Genomic DNA, 19,202 nt, shown 5'->3' on the forward strand with positions numbered 1-19,202 from the left:
CCATCTGCTGACCTCAAATATCCACCACCTTTCGCCAGAGTCACAGACCGTACCTTTAACATGCTGAGGTGAAAAGGATATTCCACCATAGCAGCATGTGAGTTGACAATGGCAACAGAAGATGTTAAAAGATGAAGCATGGACAGCATAGTCCCCAACAGCCATGGCTGTGTTAGTGTCCAGTTAGAGTCCACAGCCCTGAGGATCTCTAACAGAAGTTAAACAGCACATGAGCAGAATAATAAAGATATTCACATTGGCCTCTGCAAAGGTAAATGGGTGATTTTGGAGTGTTTTGATGTTTTTGTGCTTATGGATGACTGATTTGGTACAGAGCATGAGGGAGGAGAAGGTGGCTGAAACCTCAGTACAGAAGAATAAACAACTGGGAGTAGTCTGTCTCTCTATCTGTGTGTGTGTGTGTGTGCGTGTGTGTGTGTGTGTGTGTGTGTGCGTGTTTGGAGTAGGCGGCGGTGGGTAGGAACAGACACAGTGAAGCAAGATAACAAGATCATGTCCATTCTGCCTGGCTGCATTAGAAAGCTCAGTTTCCACAAAGACGAAAGTCACCAAAATCAAATTTAATGTTTTAGAACAAATTTGTTGATCTTTTTTAGTCTTTTCAGACTCCCTATCTCCTCTCTCTCTCTCTCATTTCATGTGGGCATGACAAAAACAAATAAATCTTATTCTTAGTGGTCAGTGACAAGAACAAGCTCTGAGACATAATGAATTAATATGTCATTTGCAGTGTCTGCATGCCTGCAGTCTTCCGCATTGACTCACACTTTCCATGATGAGAGGGGGTCTCGAGCTGGACTTTTTTTGGAGGGGATGGGAGGGTCAGGGGCTATTGAGGTGGAGGACACCATTTGGAACATCATTATAGCGATCCCTCAAGGGCAACACAGTGCCTCAGAAGTCAATCCAGCCCTGTCATTAGCTAGTCACTCATCCGGGCCGAAATGAGGTTTCCCTCACAGGGGGGCTGTTAATAGGCCTAAATGCTGACCATTCCCCTTCAGTGGACTGACTGATGCGGGGGCAGTGTTGGAGTGTGTGTGTATGTGTGTGTGTGTGTGGGGGGGGGGGGGGGGGATTACAGTGGGTGGAGGTTTGGGGATTGGGGGGGGGGGGGGCGGTTGGGCAGAGCTAGGGGACTTGGATGGTCAGACAGCTGGGTGATATGAGTCCAAACAACAAACAAACTCTGAGACAAAGTCACTCAAGTGGAAGATGAGAGCGGAGAGAAAGAGGGGGATGAGAATATGCTGAATGAACACATGGACACACACACACACACACACACACACACACACACACACACATACTAGAGATGGGTGATATGACATAATAATTGTATTTCAATATTGAAGGAGAAAAGAAGATATTACAATACAATACAAATCTTAATGTAGTATAACATTTAAAAATTTATTTGTGATATTAAGAACAGTATCTAAATAGATGTGTTCAGTTGAAATAAAAAATAAATAAAGTACTGCGATATTGCAATATGAAAAATTCTTACACACACACTCCAATTGAAATCAACAAGAGGCAACTTAGGCAACTTCCTGTACCTGATGGTACCAAGGAAAAACATGTTTGTGCACTGACATAGGCTATTTCTATACCAGAGAAACTGTGGTTGACACATGGTTAACACAACGTTGACCACATCTCTTGAAATTATTCCAGCTAACACTGCTGACTCTTCCTGTTTCTTCTAAGAAAATGTTTCCCCTGTGACGTGAAAGAAACACGGTGCATGCTGGTGCATGGTGCATCCATAATGACTACAGGTTGACTACAGCAATGTCTCCCTCTAAACCAGAAGGTCAGGACAGCCAATGAGGGGGTCTCATCCAAAGGGCCACAGGATAGAGTTACAGTTCCTCCATTATTAATTTAGTCATCAGCAGGTGAGAGAAACTCAATTGGATCCTCAGGTGTGCTGTAAATTGACCATCTCAAATGTCCACTCACAGCACAGTGAGACATGGGGCCATATCTAACATACATTAAGCAGACATGGGGCGATATCTAACATAGATCTAGCCTAGTTTAATGTGGACAGTAGGCTGTAGCCAGTAAATGAATGTGCAACATAATGATGGTATACTAAATAACATGGAGGGTATAAGCGATGCTACATCGTACTAGTAAGGGTTACATAATAGCCATCACAATTTGGCTGCGCTCAGGGGTCTGTGGGTGACAACTCCTACTTCAACAGAGAACTGCAAAGTGTTACACCTACAGAGATATACACAGAAACAAAAACTAAATATATATATATATATAACAGTTTAAAATAGCATGAAACATAAAACACTCACTCACACACACACACACACACACACATGCACAGTCACACACACAGAGATAGACAGAGACAGGCACACAGATAAACAGACAAAGACACACACACACACACACACACACACACACACTTCAAGTTTTAAATGCTATGTCAGGAGCTCTGCAAGCTGCAGCATGAATAATTGATTAAACTGAAAGTTTTTCCTGTCAGAAATAAGACTTGTGACGAAAGGCATCCAGGGAGAAATTATTGATGTTCCTTTAAAAAAAATCAAATCATTCAGTTCACTTGAAAAAAGAAATTAACACCTTTCCTGGCTGTTCAAAACACCATTACAAGTCAACACATCCGGACATATGATTTGAAATACCCTGTGTTTGATGGAAGCATTGCATTAGGCCTTTCTGAGCTGTTTTTATTAAGAAATCGTTTCCCATAACCCTGATCAGACAACACCTTTTTTTCTTCACTGCAAAAAAGAGAAGAACAAAACAGGAAGTGATGTGTTCTTATTTTTCTGCCAAGGGATTGCATAGGGGCTTGGCAGCATCAGAATGGATCTGTCTGTAGTTTTCTAATGTGTACAAATCACACAAAATTGCTCGCGGAGAGCCCAGGCAGAAAAATGCTCCAGGGTGACAGCGAGGCTTGTGAAATGGATTAAAAGCTTTCCGGAAGTGTGTGTGTGTGTGTGTGTGTGTGTGTGTGTGTGTGTGTATGTGTGTGGGAGGGAATGCAATGCAATGGACAGGGGTCTGACACACACACACACACTCACACACACGCACAAACATACACACACAACGCACACACAGGATAGACAGCGTGCTCAGTGTCACTATATCATATGCTTAATATGTGTAGAGGCTCCAGGCATCTAATGCATTGTTTTATGATGGAGTGCTTTTCTTCTCTGAGTTCTACAACTGAAATGAGTGATCACTGGCTGTCCTTGACTTGGTATAATGTATCCGGTTGGATGCTGAGCTTGTTGTTTTGGTTCAGAATCATGTAAAACCCATAGGTAATTTCAGTGCATGGAGGTTCATGTGCATGGAGGTATCACATTGGTTTGACTGATTACAAGTCTAAAATGTTACCATCCCATTCACCACGAAAACTAGTTCAGTTCAGATAGTATGACTTACAATAAAACTGCACAAATAAAGTATGTATTGTGGAAATACTAACTCAACTATAACATGCCATGTTAACATGTGTAACGACATTCAGGAGCCTGGGAATGCAATGCCAGTTCTTATCCTGAATATCTTCAGTTCACCTACAACATGACGGAACCCAGACAATGCGCTTGAAGGGGGAGTGTACACAATGACAGTTTCATCTATGGTTTATTGCTGCCTCTCTTACACAGTGTGTGTGTGTGTGTGTGTGTGTGTGTGTGTGTGTGTGTGTGTGTGTGTGTGTGTGTGTGTGTGTGTGTGTGTGTGTGTGGGCGTGCGTGCGTGCGTGCATGCGTGCGTGCGTCTATGTGTGTGTGTGTGTGTGTTTGTGCATGCACAGTCATACAGTATGCATGTGTTTGTGTCATATGTATATGTGGATCTTTGTACATTTGTATGAGCATGACTGAGTGATTGTATGGGGCAAGGTATGTACTGTACATGTAGATGTGTGTGCACACATGCAAGCGTTTTGAGTGTGTGTGTGTGTGTGTGTGTGTGTGTGTGTGTGTGTGTGTTGCTACCAGGGTGGTCCATGAGTTCCCATCCCCACAGCTGGTTGTACTCCGTCGGGGACACCTCACCATCAGGAGACATAAACTTTATACCACACACTTCAACACACACACACACACTCTCTCTCCTTCTCTCTCTCTCTCTCTTTTTCTCTCTCTCTCTCTCTCTCTCTCTCACACACACACACACACACACACACACACACACACACATCCCAGGGCCTCTCCTTACGCTTAGATATCATGTGCTCTGGGATGGAATGTGACGTTCTGCTTTTGAGTTGAGGTTAAACTAGCCTCCAAAACATGTAAACTACCGCAACACATTTATTTGGACAATTCTGCTGGGATAATTAAAAGAACATTACAAAAACTGTCCAATTAACCAAATGTGCAGAACACTTCTCTCCTTTAGCAGTACAGCTGTTTCCAAGACTTAATTTCATAAATAAGTCTGTTAAGCCATGACAAAGAAGCGATAGCACCAGCATACAATTCCCCCCAAGCACTCAGAATGGCTTATCCTCACACAGTGGAACACATCTCAGTGGAACGCTCCAAAAGGGTATGACCCTCGGCAGTGACAATGCAGTGTGTCTCTCCTCCAATCAGGAGTGAGGACTTACAGAGCCGTTGGAGGTGCAGTCATAGTCGTCGTCCGGCGTGTAGAGGACCACGTCCTTGATGAAGACGGAGATGGCCTTGAAGATGAAGGACAGGAAGAGGTGGATGTGGATGTAGTTCCTGGTACAGTGAAGCTTTCTGGGGGGAAAGAACAACACCTTTGAGAGGTCTTACCAGTCATACACAGGGATGGATGACTGACTGAATTTAGCATAATGGACACATACACACACACACACACACACACACACAATCTTGCATGTGTACACGAGACAGAAGATGAGACAAAGTTCTGTAGCTTATTAACAAACCTCTTGGATACTAATCACATTCTCCACTCAAAATTAATGAGCAAAATTAAGGATAATTATATAACAAATTACATCCCAGTGTTCTTCAGTTTATAACCGCGTGCCCCAGTGGGGTTCCAACAACAATACATATTGGAGGGATTTCAAAAAATCTAATTTACCCAAGAGCGAGTGACTGAAACAAGTTTAATGCTGTTCAAATGCAAGCACTGGTTCAATGCCACTGATGGGGAGCCTCTACGGATCACAGTGTTATTTGTTTGGAAGCAATTTCTGATTTGTGCACTTGTCGTGCCTGTCCAGACACTGTTCAAATAAGTGGTGCCTAGAACACCACACAGATGCTTGTGTGTGGTGTTTATGAAGCCAAGAGAACATTCTGCGACACCCCCCTCTCCCCCGCCCCCCTCCACCAAGACAAGAAAATGCCAGTAAATGCCCCTTGCTCACAAGGGGCTGTTTTTGTTCAAACAGAAGCGTATGGGTGTCCGTGGGTTAAATGGAGCACATAGCGTTCTGAGAGCCTTGACAGCGATCCACTTACCCTCTGACAAACTGCCAGAACCTAGCCAGAGTGTAATTCTATTTGGTTAGTGTGAGGACACAGTTGTTTGGTATGGGAGAGGCATTAGAGTCAATGGGAGCAACGCGTCCATGGTCCATTCAAAATGCACAAACACAAAACAAGGTTGACTACATGATTAGTTATTAAAAAGACCATTTGCCTTGGCAATGATAGGGACCTAACAGGATTTCGTATTGAAAAAAACATTGCGTACACTTGTTATTTTTGCACTCATTTCTATCTGAGGTGTGTGAAAAACCACAGGAAGAACATGCTATTACCAGTGCAGACACAAACTAAATCCCTAATAGGCTCCTGAGCCCAGCAGAGAGTTGATGAAAAGGTCTCTTTGTTGATTTGTATTTTAGGAAACAATCTCAGCGATCTCATTCTGTCTCTCTGCAGCCGTGCTCACTCAGTAGATTTGATCATATCGAATAAAGCAACTGCATCTGATTGAGAGTCAAGCAATTTGGCGTCCTCATGACACAAAAACTTAAAAAGAAGTCAATGAACCAAGCGGAATTCAAACAACAAGTCAAGTGGGATAAATCAGCATTTGGCAACTTCTTTGTGGGAGAGGAGACATGTCACTTTTTTCTCCTAAATAATTATGCATATACGACAATCTTCAACACAGAGAATATTAAAGTAATATAATAATATAAATTAAATAATAATAGCAATGTTAGTTTTGTATTTCTTTCTGAAATGTTTTTTATGCTGTAGGGTAGGGTAGTCATTCAATATATTGTTTGATTGTTTGATGAATGTTTTCCTGTCCAAAGTTGTACTGTACTATTCAGAGAATGATGAATGAGTAAATGGACATAATTGTTTAATAATAATTGATTCAAGGGCTACCCAAAGCATCTGACTTAATTTTCCGCAATGACTCACCACAAGACAGGCTTAATTTCCCTGATGGTTCTGTTTGCAAATAAGATGTGCAGCATGGACTGTGAATATCAGCAGAGATTTTGTTCCAAATCTGCTGAATTCAATTCATCACACACACACACACACACACACACACACACAGACACACACACACACACACACACACACACACACACACACACACACACACACACACACACACACACACACACACACACACACACGCACACTTGGCTTTGGCTATTGTCTTGCTTATTATCAGTGTTCCTCTTAACATTAAGGACATGCTGTGAAGCCAAGTGTACCCAGGTGGATATGCGGAAAGCCCTGCCCGGTGACTCCGAAAGTGGACTCTCAAATTGCCTCCATAACCTGCAGATGTCCCAAAAGCTCCATGGAGGAGGGCCAAACATTCTGTTCATTACCACAAAAAAATACTTCACATCGTGTGCAACCACAGAGCGGTGATTTATGATCTTGAGAGAGAGAGATACACACATAACGTTTCTATTATTCAACGCTTTCATGATACAAAAAAGCCACGTCTGCTTTCAGCCAAGGTGACTCAGAGAAACTCCACAGAATTTGTTCATAACTATTCAGAGAACCAAACATTTAGTCAGACCGAGAAAAGATGAAAAACAAAACTAATACGGCCTCTGCTTTCCCATGACTAAATGCACACCAAGAGAGTTTCTTTAACTTGTCCTCGCAGATGGAGTTTATAAATATGTCCATGTAGACCTCTGATGCTTCAGTGTAGCCACAGAGCCATATTAAACCCTCACAGCAAGCCTCCACTCTGAGTAGCCCTCCTGGATCTGCTATCTTTCATCACAGCTATCACAGATACTGTATATTTGTCATCATAGAGAACCATTTGTATTAATCAAAGGGCTTCATGTGAGCATGAGGATCTGAACAGAACCTTTAGATCTCATATGTTTTTGGAGAACCAGTGGAGACTGATTTTCTTTTTCCTGTTGGAGTGGCGAGGCAGCGTTAGGGATCGATGTGATCGAGAATCATTCTAGCTGTGTAGGATGCTGGAAGGAGATGATAAGTAATCTGTGCTGCTCCGCCTGACGCACAGAGGATGGGAGCTTTTGAGCATTTAGACTCGTCATTGATTTTGCCGTGGCTGCCATCGGCACTTTCGTGGTGGCGTCTGCCTTCGACTTAGAGCCTCCGTTCTTGTCCGAGAATTCCTCCAGAATGGACAGGCAAGGTTATTCTCCTCCGCCTCCTCTCTCTTTCTCTCTCTCTCTCTTTTTGAGCAAAGTGGAGGCTGCAGAATAGTCTTGACTCTTAAGGCCCCCTTAGATGACAGATGCTTCACTGAGCACCTGGTGCTTCAGCTCAAGGCTCACGTGGCCGGCTTGTCCGCTCTCAGAGGGAGAAAAGGATAACAGACTGGATTAAGATAACGGCCTCGCTGGACAGGTATAGATGAGCTGCCTCTGTCACTCACTCATTCTCTCTCACTCTCCTCTTTTCGTTTTCACTCTCTCTCTTTCTCTATCATCTCCTCTCTTTCGTCTCTCTTGCCCTCTCTTCTTTTTTCTCTTCCTGTCTCTTTCCTCTACCTCTCTCTTTCTCTCTCTCTCTCTACTCTACTTCTATTTGTCCTGCGGGACATGCTCAACCCCCTGACTTGCCCCTACAAATATGTCAACATGGCAGGTCCTGTTCCTCTACATCTACCACACTGGCATTCACTCCATACAAAGACAATCCCAGTGGGACATCCCAGCTATTGTGGCTCTGGGGAGTGTGAGTGCTTGAGCGTTGTGAAACTGTCTGTGCCATCCTATCTCTGGTAGGCGATGGTCGATTTTTACTGTAAATGTTTGACTTCAGGATGCCCTTCACTGTGTAAATATTTAGAATGTTGAGTAGCTGGTCATTTACAGTGCGGGCTGATTAGATTAGATATGAGAGAGTGTCTATGGAAAGTTCCACCGTGGATGACAACAGGGAGTCTGACAAAACCTAGATTTTGTTATATTTATGGAATAGAATTCAGTCCTATGATAGACCTTTCTGCAGTGAGACTGTTCCAGTGTGTGATCTGGTATTCCCAAATAACCCTTATGCATTTAAAATGAAGACCTTATTGGTAAGGAATCAGCCAGAGATGATGGGAACTCACTCATCTGTGACATTAGCTTGTAATTCAATTGGTGAAGGCTGCCATCAATCACATGTGGTGTCAAGTGCTGACGATTTGTATGATTAAATCTTTATGCAGTCATATTTACATACATTTCCAGGTCAAAATATTTCACACTACTAAAACATAGACAGTCCAAATGGTCAAATTAGCAGAGATCTTTGAGTCTCTGGTTCATCAATGGAACAGAGTCCCCTAGAAGCTGAGATTTGGAGGTCAACTCCCATTACCTTCAATTACCTGATCAAATATATCCTGGGGAAGCCTGTGGATCTGTTTGGCACGTTTTCCATCAAAGGCTTACTCATCCATGTCCCTGGCAGCGAAATGTTCAGTGAGATTTATTCATGAGCTAACTCTTTAGAGGGCATCATTATATAAATGTGTAATTGCTGAGGTTCAGTCAGGCACTCAGACTAAAATCTAATGAGGCGATTTTTTTTTGTTGCCAAATGCCACAGACTGTAGGAATTGATATTTGATATTTAGAACTGAATATGTGCTTGAGTGACAGCTGAGTTGCATGACTCTCTGTAGTACCTAGAGCATGTGTTCCTCGAAATAGCTGCTGTACAACAACCATAGATCTCTCAGTGAGAGAGAGAGAGAAATAGAGTTCAAAACGCTTGTCTCTCTGTCATTTAACAATGGCTGTTGTGCTGTGATGCTTTCAGGAAATGCATCCCTCAAGAGCAACAGATTGGATTTGTTTCAGACTGCGCTACACCTAGGTTGAGAGATTGATTCAAAACAAGATGACTCTTCGTCACTAATCCACACGTGTCTTTGAATGTTTCAACAACACACTGGCATTTGTCTGTAGCCACAGAATAAGAATGCATTGTTTTCCATCACTGAATAAAGTAATATGGAGTCTTACCTGAAGATACACAGTATTATTATAGCAGTGGTCAAGGAGACCAAAGACACGCTGTGACCAATGGTGTAGCCAATCTTCACCGACCGGAAGAATGTGCCCTGTGAGGCAAAAAGAAACTAGTATCAGAAAACAAAGTTACATAAATTAACGTAATTCCCAACCAAATAAGATCTCATTCACAGGCAATGTTTACACAACTAGGATAAGGCCACTCACATGTCCACAAATGAGTGCCTGAAACTGGGCAGTTATCAAAGGATCAAGCAAAAACCCAGTGGGCGGTTAAGAGTTTTCATGTCTCTTCAGCGCAAAATGCAAATCCATTCCGAGCACAGACAGATCCAGGGTAAAGCTAGTCTATTAATTATGCATTTGAATTAACCTCAATATACACTGGCGGCCATTTCATCAATATTTTGAAATGGGGATTGTTTAGCAGCCAGCAAACAAGTCATTAGAAATATAAAAGGTTTCTTTTCCAAAAAGTCCTAAAATGTTTTGAGGGCCTTTTTTGTAGGATTTTGTGGTTAGCAGGGCATTAAACCTCAAAATCGCTGTAAATTCGTCCACCCAACTTGAAACATTAGAAATTAAAGTATAGTCATATCTTTGATAAGGTTAAAAAAATAACTCAGTCTCAAAAAGCTCAATTATAAAGTTGTACGGCTGCAGTTCTCATCTGAACAATATGAAACTGCGAAATTTGTCCCCCACAGTGCATACTGAAGCTGGCAATAGTGAAGAATGAAATTAGTGAAAATAAAATAGCTCTCATTCATTAATCACTGCTACGTGGACAGAAGGCCATTTTCGAAGCGAACGACCTCTGATGATGAAAGGTCACAGCTGAAGGCGTAAAACATGGCCAAACACTCATCAAACTTTTTAATGACAAGAAACACAAATGTGTACAAATCTATCTTCTTGTCATAGACATGTAGCCACGAATGATTCACTATTACACATCCAAGGTGTAAGTAATGCGTTTAGTGTGTTTGCGTTTCCATTATTACAGATACTCTTTAAGTTCATTCAGCTTGCATGGAGTCGGGTAGAACAGTCCACTGTGTTAGCGTGAATCCACTGTTTGAATGGTCCTATTTTCTGTGAAAAATCAATCAAACTCTCTCTTTCTCTCCCTCTCTATCTCTCTCTCTCTCTCTCTCTCTCTCTCTGTATTTCCGTCAGGCACCAGTACAGTACAGCACACACTCCCACACATAAAAACACACACTCCCACACATAAAAACATACAGTATGCACACAAGCCCTTCAAGAAGACAAGTATACGACTTCCCACACACAACGTCTCAGACATGTCTACAATACCAAAGAACAAAAGTTTCGGTCAAAATAACGAGTAGACGGGTCATTTCAATATACCCACCGCCCTGCACACTCCGTGACTAAAAGCCGATGTAAGCCACCCAAATCACTTCCTGAAGGCTTGTCACCCTCAACATCAAATTCCTTTTAAAGACCCCACATCCCAAGGACCCTGTGGATTAACTGGCTGGAATAGAAATGAGCTGCCCACTGTCTCGCAGCAGGAAGCCCATGCTGGAAAGGCTTTTAACACCTTGTAACCGCTATTCTTTTTTTCTCCCCAGCCCATCACAGGATATTTGACAGTATATTTAAAGATTTCTGCCTCAACTCTGCCTCCGCAAATACATAAATCCGCTTGGATATGAAAGCTTTTGACAAGACACCTATTACTGTGAGGAATGTTGAGGCTAAATATGGCCCACTTGGAGATGCAATTTTGGCTACTTAGTTTAATTGCCAAAGAAGTCCCACTCATTGATTATTTTTCTGTGTGTAATGCATTGTTATGAATCTGAAATGCATTATCACATATTTACATTTAATGTATTGCTTACTTTTGTTTTCCATTTCCCCATTCTCTTTATTTTATGGCTCTAATCATATTTAGAGTCCTTTTGCCTCCATGGTTTTATTGATTCCTGATTGCTTCACTTCCTTATGTACTCATTCTTATGCATTTATGCTCATTCCACTGCCTTAATAGGCCACATATGTAGCTAATTTAAAGGAATGCCCTGCCAATTCACTTATAATTTTCTAATACAAATGTTATTTAGCACCATGGACCACTGACAACTTTATGAAATCCCTACTGTCTTTATTAACACAAATAGTGGCCCATTCTGTGGGATGCCACTCAGGTCCTGTGCTTTAATCCCGATGATTGATTTTCTCTTGGATAAGATATGGAGAGAGTTACGGTGCCATAGCATTCAGCATTCTGATCAGGCCCTGGAGACTGTTTGGGTGAGTCATTGTGGTGGTGCGCACTGCCCGGCTGGCTAAAATGAGATGGAGAATATTAAAGCACCGACTCTGACAATCACACGGGTGATTTTCAGTCAGAGGTGTCCGGGACGGGGGAAAAAAATCAAACTCATGCTTTCATTTGGTTCAGGTGCCATTTCTGTTTCATTCTCTTTTGCCAGAGGGTTAGGGTACGTGTACACACACTCTGAAAAAAAATATGAAAGAATGAAAGAGAGAAGAAAGAAAGAAGGAAGGAAAGAAAGAAAGAAAGAAAGAAGGCAGGATGTGACAAGAAGAAGGAACAAAAGGGAAGGAAGAATGAAAGAATGTGGAGGAAAAAGGAACAAGGAAAGAAGAAACACAGACAGAGAAAACAATATTAAACTTTAAAATTCAAACAAACAAATAATAACTCCTTATACTTACATCATCATTTGTGCTGTTCATGTTGTAGCCACAGTTCACGGCAATGGCCATGGGTTGCATATCCGACCAGCCATCTGCAGTACAGGTCTTCGAGAGGTTACCTGGGCAACGCGGAAAAACAAGCTAAGGTTAGCCCTCTCCTAACACCCAATGCAAACAAATGGCTCACCACCATAACAAAAACAAAACACCAGTTGATTTCACTTCCAACATCGTACTATAATTGCATGCCAAGGCAGCACCCCATGAGGTGAAGAGGCGAAGGGTGTGCAGATAATTAAATGTGGATTCTTTTGTGGACGTGGACGTGGACTTGGAGGACTTAGAGCGGGCCCCCCTCCCAGGGCCTCCATTGTTGTGTGTCTAAATGAATCACTGCTGTCCGCAGAGGAGCCATAGGAGAGGGACCCCACAGGCGAGGTGACTCCATGCAGGGACGCTTTTTACTGAGGTGACCCTAACAGGCCACCGTCCTGCACAGAAACCCCTAACAGTGAATTATGAAGGGAGGAGCGGCGTCCTGAGAGGTAGACTAATATTTCCCAATGAAGGAAGGAAGTGTGTGTGTGTGTGTGTGTGTGTGTGTGTGTAAATGTGTGGGTCTGTGTGTGTGAACGTGTGTGTGTGGTGGTGGTGGGGGGGCTCTAGGCTTGGGTATCGAATATCGAGTATTGGTTGGAACCGGGACTATCTTTGCGATTTTCCCGGAATCGTTCAAAAGTTTAAATTTCGATTCCTAGTTTCGATTCCCAGTCCGCCGACCGGAAGAAGAAACGGCTGAACACCACACCAAGCGCATAGTTCATAGAATTAAAATTCATGGAGAAGGTCAGACTATTTCATTCAAAAGCAGGGTTCCCGCGAATCCTTAAATAGTCTTAAATACAACTGAATTTTCAAAAGAGAGGTATTAAATGTGCGTATGGGACCGCCAGCGAGTGCAAGAGAGCGAGTGATGTCTCAATCCAGTTTCGTGTATTTAAAACGCAATTGTATAAGTGACTAGGCTATTAGGCTACGGGAGGAAGTGTAGTGGTTGCAGAGTGAAGATGTTTTTCACGGGTGTGGTTAAAGGTGTGAAAACGGTAATAATACAGTAGGCCTATGTACAAAATAATATGCCGTAGCTGAGGCCAGAGAGATATACAGGTAGCCTACGTGGAATGAGGAAGCCTACGGTAGAATGAGCGGGAGAAAGAGCGATAGGTTGGCCATACGTTCGGATTTAGGCCGGACATATTGATTTTAAAAGCCCTGTCCGGCGTCCGGCGCAGCCTCAAGCCGGACGCTCATTTGTTCTACTTTTTGGAGTTGCGCTTGGCATCTAAAATCGTTGCTCGGATGCAGCATCGTTTCACAAACTATGGACGCGAAGACTGCTGCTCAAATTATGTGCAGTGCGTCGCAATCAGGAGGAAATACTGTATGTTAAGTTGATTATGTTTGCATCTTTCCAGCGTGTGTTGCTGGCCTAGCCTGGAAGAAAATGTTATAGCCTACCTGTAATATCTGCCAGCAGCTTGCTTGCCAGCGTTTCCCAGTAGGCTAGGCCTACTTAGCAAAAGTTGTGAACTATAACCGCATATTTTTTGAATGTCGGCGACTGGCTACATAAAAAAAAAAACGTGCGTTCATAATACGTGCGTGCTTAAGATGAAACCAGCAGTTTTCAGCAGGATCACGCGAGGAGGACCTGTCTCTTAATTAATTTAAAACAAGTCAATGGTTTTACGATGTTTCAGTCAAGCTTTGGTTGGTTTAGATACAACTGGTATGCAAAATGTAAAGTAGTGGATTAACTTTAATTTGCTGTGCTGCATATTGGACAATAGATGCACATAGTACATTATATAAAGTAGGCTTATTAAAATATGTAAATAGCTTAGTCTAACTTTGAAAAAATATTGAAGGGAATCCAGTCCAGTGCACATGTCTTTGGCAAGTAGCCTAGGCTACTACAGACACAGGTGAAGAACAGTCAGCCTCAGCAGTAAGCAAAACCACAGCCAGCTTCAAAAGCAAGCAGCCCAGACCCTAAAATTGGGCATTTATAGCTTTGAAGGTAATTCACACACAATTATTTTTCTTTCGCCAAAATATATTTGGTAACTTCTGTAGACATCCAAAATGGAGTGGGGGTTAAAATTAGTAGGGGAAAAAAACTATTGCATAAAGTCATATATATCTTTTTGCCGTGGTATAGTCTTAAGTTTCATTTAGATGTCTTGAAAAGGTCTTAAAAGTCTTTAAATTTGCACTTGGAAAATGTGCAGATACCCTGAGAAAGACCGTTGGTTAGCTTGCTCATTTAAAATATCCTAAACTTTTTTTGACCCTGCCTCTTAAAAAAATCGGAATCGAGAATCGTTAGGAACCGGAATCGAAATAAGAAATCGGAATTGGAATCGGAATCGTTCAAATTCAAACGATACCCAACCCTAGGGGGCTCGCCCACTGGGGGGGGGGGGGGGGGGGGTCTGTACCGCATTCTAAACTGGGCCAGGCAAGCAGACAGGGAACAAAGGCTGCAGGCTCCATCTAGGCACTTTACTAGAGGTTCAGGGATCTTCATAGCAGACAGAATCATGGACTCCCACTACTTTACAAGAGCTTTAGGGACCCTGTGGGGTGACTTCAGATATAAGAGACAAAAAAGTGTGTTGTGCCACCATTCTTTTGATGTCACATCAGCACTGATGCTGGTAGACACGTGTATGCTATAAAGCTAACACATCAAATTTTGTGAACACTCTTATAACAATTACTGACAAAAGTAATATGATGCTTCGTTTTACAAGTAGATAAGAGGATTAGCACACCATGCGCAGCTACTGAAAATGTAAATATCACAGGACATAAAGAATAGTGGGATGCTGCTGTCTTTTTGTAGACTGCTTTTTTCACATGCAGGTCTGATTGACCAAAATGTCAGGTTACAAAACTGTACTATGAGGAGAGAACAGTGTTCACATCACATCTACCATGGTGTGTTTACATGCTCAATACTAATGGTATGACAGAGGGCTCCACAAGAATGTAACGGTTTCAGTACATTAATGCAATATTCTCATCAGTCCTCGATCCAGAACACACCTGGAGAGTATCATCAATTACCCTCAAAGATATCTTAGATCAGTTTCACACTAATGTATCCTAGGCATCAAAGTCATTAACGAACAAAGGATACATTGTATGCTCTTACATACACTGCATGAATACACAACTAGTCTGGGCACTACAGAGACTGCGGAAAGACAATAATTGAGTCCTCATTAGGTGTGCTATATAAACAATACATTTCAGGGAACAAAGACAACAAAGGCTGTCACAGCAAAAATACTGCATTTGCTGCCTTGATGGGTGCTAAACAATGCATGTCATTGATGACAAACACGGTGTAAAATTGCAGTTAGCTATGCTTTGGGACACTGAGAAAACACCAAATGTCTAGGGCATCCAGGTGCACTGATTTGCTGTTATTGTTGAAACTGGATTAGATTCTGAAATATGCACTAGTTTAGAGTATGACTGAGTGTGAGTCCATTATTTCAATGTTTTTTTTTTGTTGTGTGTGTGTGCCATCATTTAGAAAGGGGGAACTGTGTCATTACATATTGTGTAATGTTGATGTGTGCCCTTCACATTGTCGTAACAGCAATCACATCAGCACAGATTGTATACAGTGATTGTATACAGATTGTGTACAGTATAATTCCAAAAAACAATCAAGCAACCTAAAAACATGCAACACATTAGCACCACATCAAATGATTGCAATCAGTAAACAATGGAATTCTACTGCTGCATATACAAACTCACGCATGTACAAACACAAACATAGATACATGCTTTTTTGTGTAAAAAAACATCATTTGTGTACGACATAGAGGCATACACAAATACAAATGTATGTGTAAACAAGTCTTGCACACATGCAATGCTAGTCAAACGTACACAAACAATCTGACTCTTGTCTTTGAAGAAGTGCCATCTTATGAGTGAGTGATGGTGTAAACAAAAAAATGAAACACTCAAATATAAGATATCTGAATTATAATTATTATCACTTTCTAATTCCCTTCAAAACACACACAGACTACCTGAGGGATAATATAATGATATTACGTTCTGGTATTTAGAAGAAAATTGATATTCACATATTCTGTGTTCTGGAGCTACTTTGGTCAATAAGTAAAAACCTTTTTTCGGGATCACATGTCTCACCGTATCTATTTTTTGATTAGGCTGCCATAACAAAAGCTTGTGTTGTGATTTGAGCCTGTAATCTTTCCCAAGTGAGAACCCAGCTGAAAGCACAGAAACACCTCAGAAGGCATTAGACCATAAATTATTTTTATCTTCTGATCTAGTAGGGAACACTTACTAAGGCTGGAGATTCATCATGTAGCATCTCATAGCCCGAATCCTGAAGCTGTTAGGGGTGTGTTGCTTTGACACCCACACATGTAAATCAAAATAGTGCTCTCTTAAGTTAGAAATGCCTTTAATGATGAAGGCTCTCTTGAGTTGACAGGCTGCAGAGAGGAATCACAGTGTTTCGTAAAGCATATGGCTCCTATCAGAGTTACTGTGCACCAAAACACAGCCAGGAGAGATTTCTGTCTGAAAAAAGTTTTAGTCAAGAACTGTTTCTCAGGGTGGGTGAAGCAGAAACAGTTTGTGGGACAATGGTATTGAAAGCAATTTGAGAACTGTCAAGTGGCACAAACCCAATCAACTCCTGTCGATATGGGAGGTACGTGTCCATATGTCGGCACACTCTATTACGAATTCTCTCTAGGGCCATCCAACAGATGTTTGCTTCAGATGCAGTTTTGTATCTTATTACTACTGGGGTTTATCTTTCTCAACCTGTTATTGCTCAATTATGGAACAAAAGACCTACAGCTCTCTGGAGTTTAAACCAATTACACTACTCATGTAAAGGGCCAGACCAAGCCACAGGAAGTGTAGGGTATCTGCAGAAAGGTGTTAACCTTGCAATGGCTACACAGAATGCTAAAAGGAAAGTTATAACCACAATTTATGGCATCTAGCATCTGCTCTGGATAATATATATATATTTTTTTATTTGCTGAGAGCATTTTGTTCATGCATGTTTGCCCAAACGCCTTCCTTCATGCTTCACTGTCATGGCCGAATAAACTGTCATATCTTGCCACACCAAACATTTTTCCCAGCCCTTGTTTGCTGTCAAAAGGCTTTTGAGGTCTTTCAGAGCAAGAGCCAGAGGAGGTAATCCTTATGCTGTGAGCTGAATAGCTTTTTGTCACACTTAATGGCATGAGCTTTCCTTTGCCATTCTAAGGTATACATTTAGAGATAGAGAAAACAGCACATGGCAGAAGTAGGTTAGATATCACTGCTGCAGATTATTTCAGGAGGACTGAACGCATCCATATGTCCAAACCCATGGTACATAATAAATGAGAGTGCTGTATGAATCCTGTTTGGCATAAGGTTCCTTGACCTACTGAACCACTGAGGTTCAAACAAACAAGCTTGGGTGAGAAGTTCTGGAGCTACTAAAAGCCGAAGCCATTCATGCTCACTAACTACTGTATGTCTGATGTATGGGGAAAAATATTTGATATCGTTTGGCATATGGCTCCTTCTGTTAGAAGCTATTTTTACCACCTTGCCTTTAGTTTAAAACAGCCCACCACCACCCCCACCCCCCCCACCAACCACCACTTCCCTCAAGTATGAAAAGAGCAGTGCCGTTGAAGAAGGAGGTCGAGAGGAAAAAACCTGGAGAGACATCTGACTCTTAACAAGTAAAATTATATTTCATTACAGTCTACAGATGGCAGGTATCTCTTAGTGCAGACCTCAAAAAGATTATTAATGTTTTGGTGTACTCTTCAGTTATTATACTAGAAATGATCAGGCAAAGGCTCTAAAGATGCTTATTACAGTAAGAAAGCTGTACTTTATCACATCGAGATGGTGTTATTAGCTACCATTCATTTTAATGTCATACTGTTCTGCCTCATCTGCCACTTTAAAATCTTTGTAACATGAAAAGATCATTAAACTACCAAGACAGTCTGTCAACAGATGACAATCTGTTTTGCAAATTTCCAGAAACCAGGATGTGAGTGGCTAATCACAAAAACGCCAAACTTTAAATGGATTTAGAATAACTTCAGACATCAGATGTCAGACTAGTTTCATGACATTCTGAGCCATTCAGATATTGATATCTGATTTTAAAATATCAATTCCCAGTCAATAACTATTCAGAAGCTGCACCTTGCACAGCTCAATAGGTTGCATGTCACTGATGGTATTTCTATTCCTATTCCACAGCCATGCCCCAACCGCTGTATAGCACATTAAAGTCATCACACTTATGCTTCTCCTCAGCACGGTACCCATTTATTTATATAGCTCTCTCATCTGTGACCTCACACAAACTCCTCAGGGATTCTCATAAGTTCTTGGAAAGCCATATTGCTCTAAATAGAGGAAAAGAAAACAGAACAAATTGGGAATTAATTTTCCTACAGTTAGAAGTGTTCTCCAGCTAAATAACCAGGGTACTACTGAGGGTGAATGCTTTATCAATGTTCGAGAACATTCTTTTGTTACAAGATGCTTTTGTGACAAGCCGAAAGATCCTTGGTGGAATCTGTTTTTCCCCTCTGCAAAGCTTTCCTGGCTAACAATCAAACATAGAGCTTGTAGAATGTAGTTTAAGTAACATTAAGCATTGAATGTAACAGCTCTGAAGACATCTAGCATAATCAAACCTGGGAAGTGAAAAAGAGTACACAGAGATATTCTAAAAGGGGAAAATCCAATCCCCTTGTAACAGCATTTTATTTTATTTATTTATTTTGCCTTGGGCACATTACTAGTGACAGGTGAGTTCAGAAACCACCACTGTTATGGATGGATGCCTTCATTTAAATCCTCTCCACCACGCCCCTTCCAACCTCCAACGTCACTCACCCAATGGTCTGGCCTCAGAAAA

The 19,202-nt window shown here is 41.7% G+C and overlaps 1 protein-coding gene across 1 annotated transcript in view; it reads right to left on the minus strand.

The window, feature by feature from the left end:
* vipr1b (vasoactive intestinal peptide receptor 1b) overlaps nucleotides 1–19,202 on the minus strand; it is a 44,509-nt gene that overhangs the window by 16,323 nt on the left and 8,984 nt on the right. The window contains exons 3-5 of the mRNA XM_076290620.1: nucleotides 12,203–12,303; nucleotides 9,479–9,576; nucleotides 4,652–4,787 (exon numbers count right to left, since the gene is read on the minus strand). Coding sequence (XP_076146735.1) covers nucleotides 4,652–4,787; nucleotides 9,479–9,576; nucleotides 12,203–12,303 — 335 coding nt within the window. The remainder of the gene's footprint in view (nucleotides 1–4,651; nucleotides 4,788–9,478; nucleotides 9,577–12,202; nucleotides 12,304–19,202) is intronic.

This window comes from Alosa pseudoharengus, unplaced genomic scaffold, assembly GCF_046254945.1.
Source record: "Alosa pseudoharengus isolate Yale_2024_CS ecotype anadromous, Long Island Sound unplaced genomic scaffold, YU_APseudo_1.1 YU_APseudo_1.1_scf_18, whole genome shotgun sequence".
Lineage (NCBI taxonomy): Eukaryota > Metazoa > Chordata > Actinopteri > Clupeiformes > Clupeidae > Alosa > Alosa pseudoharengus.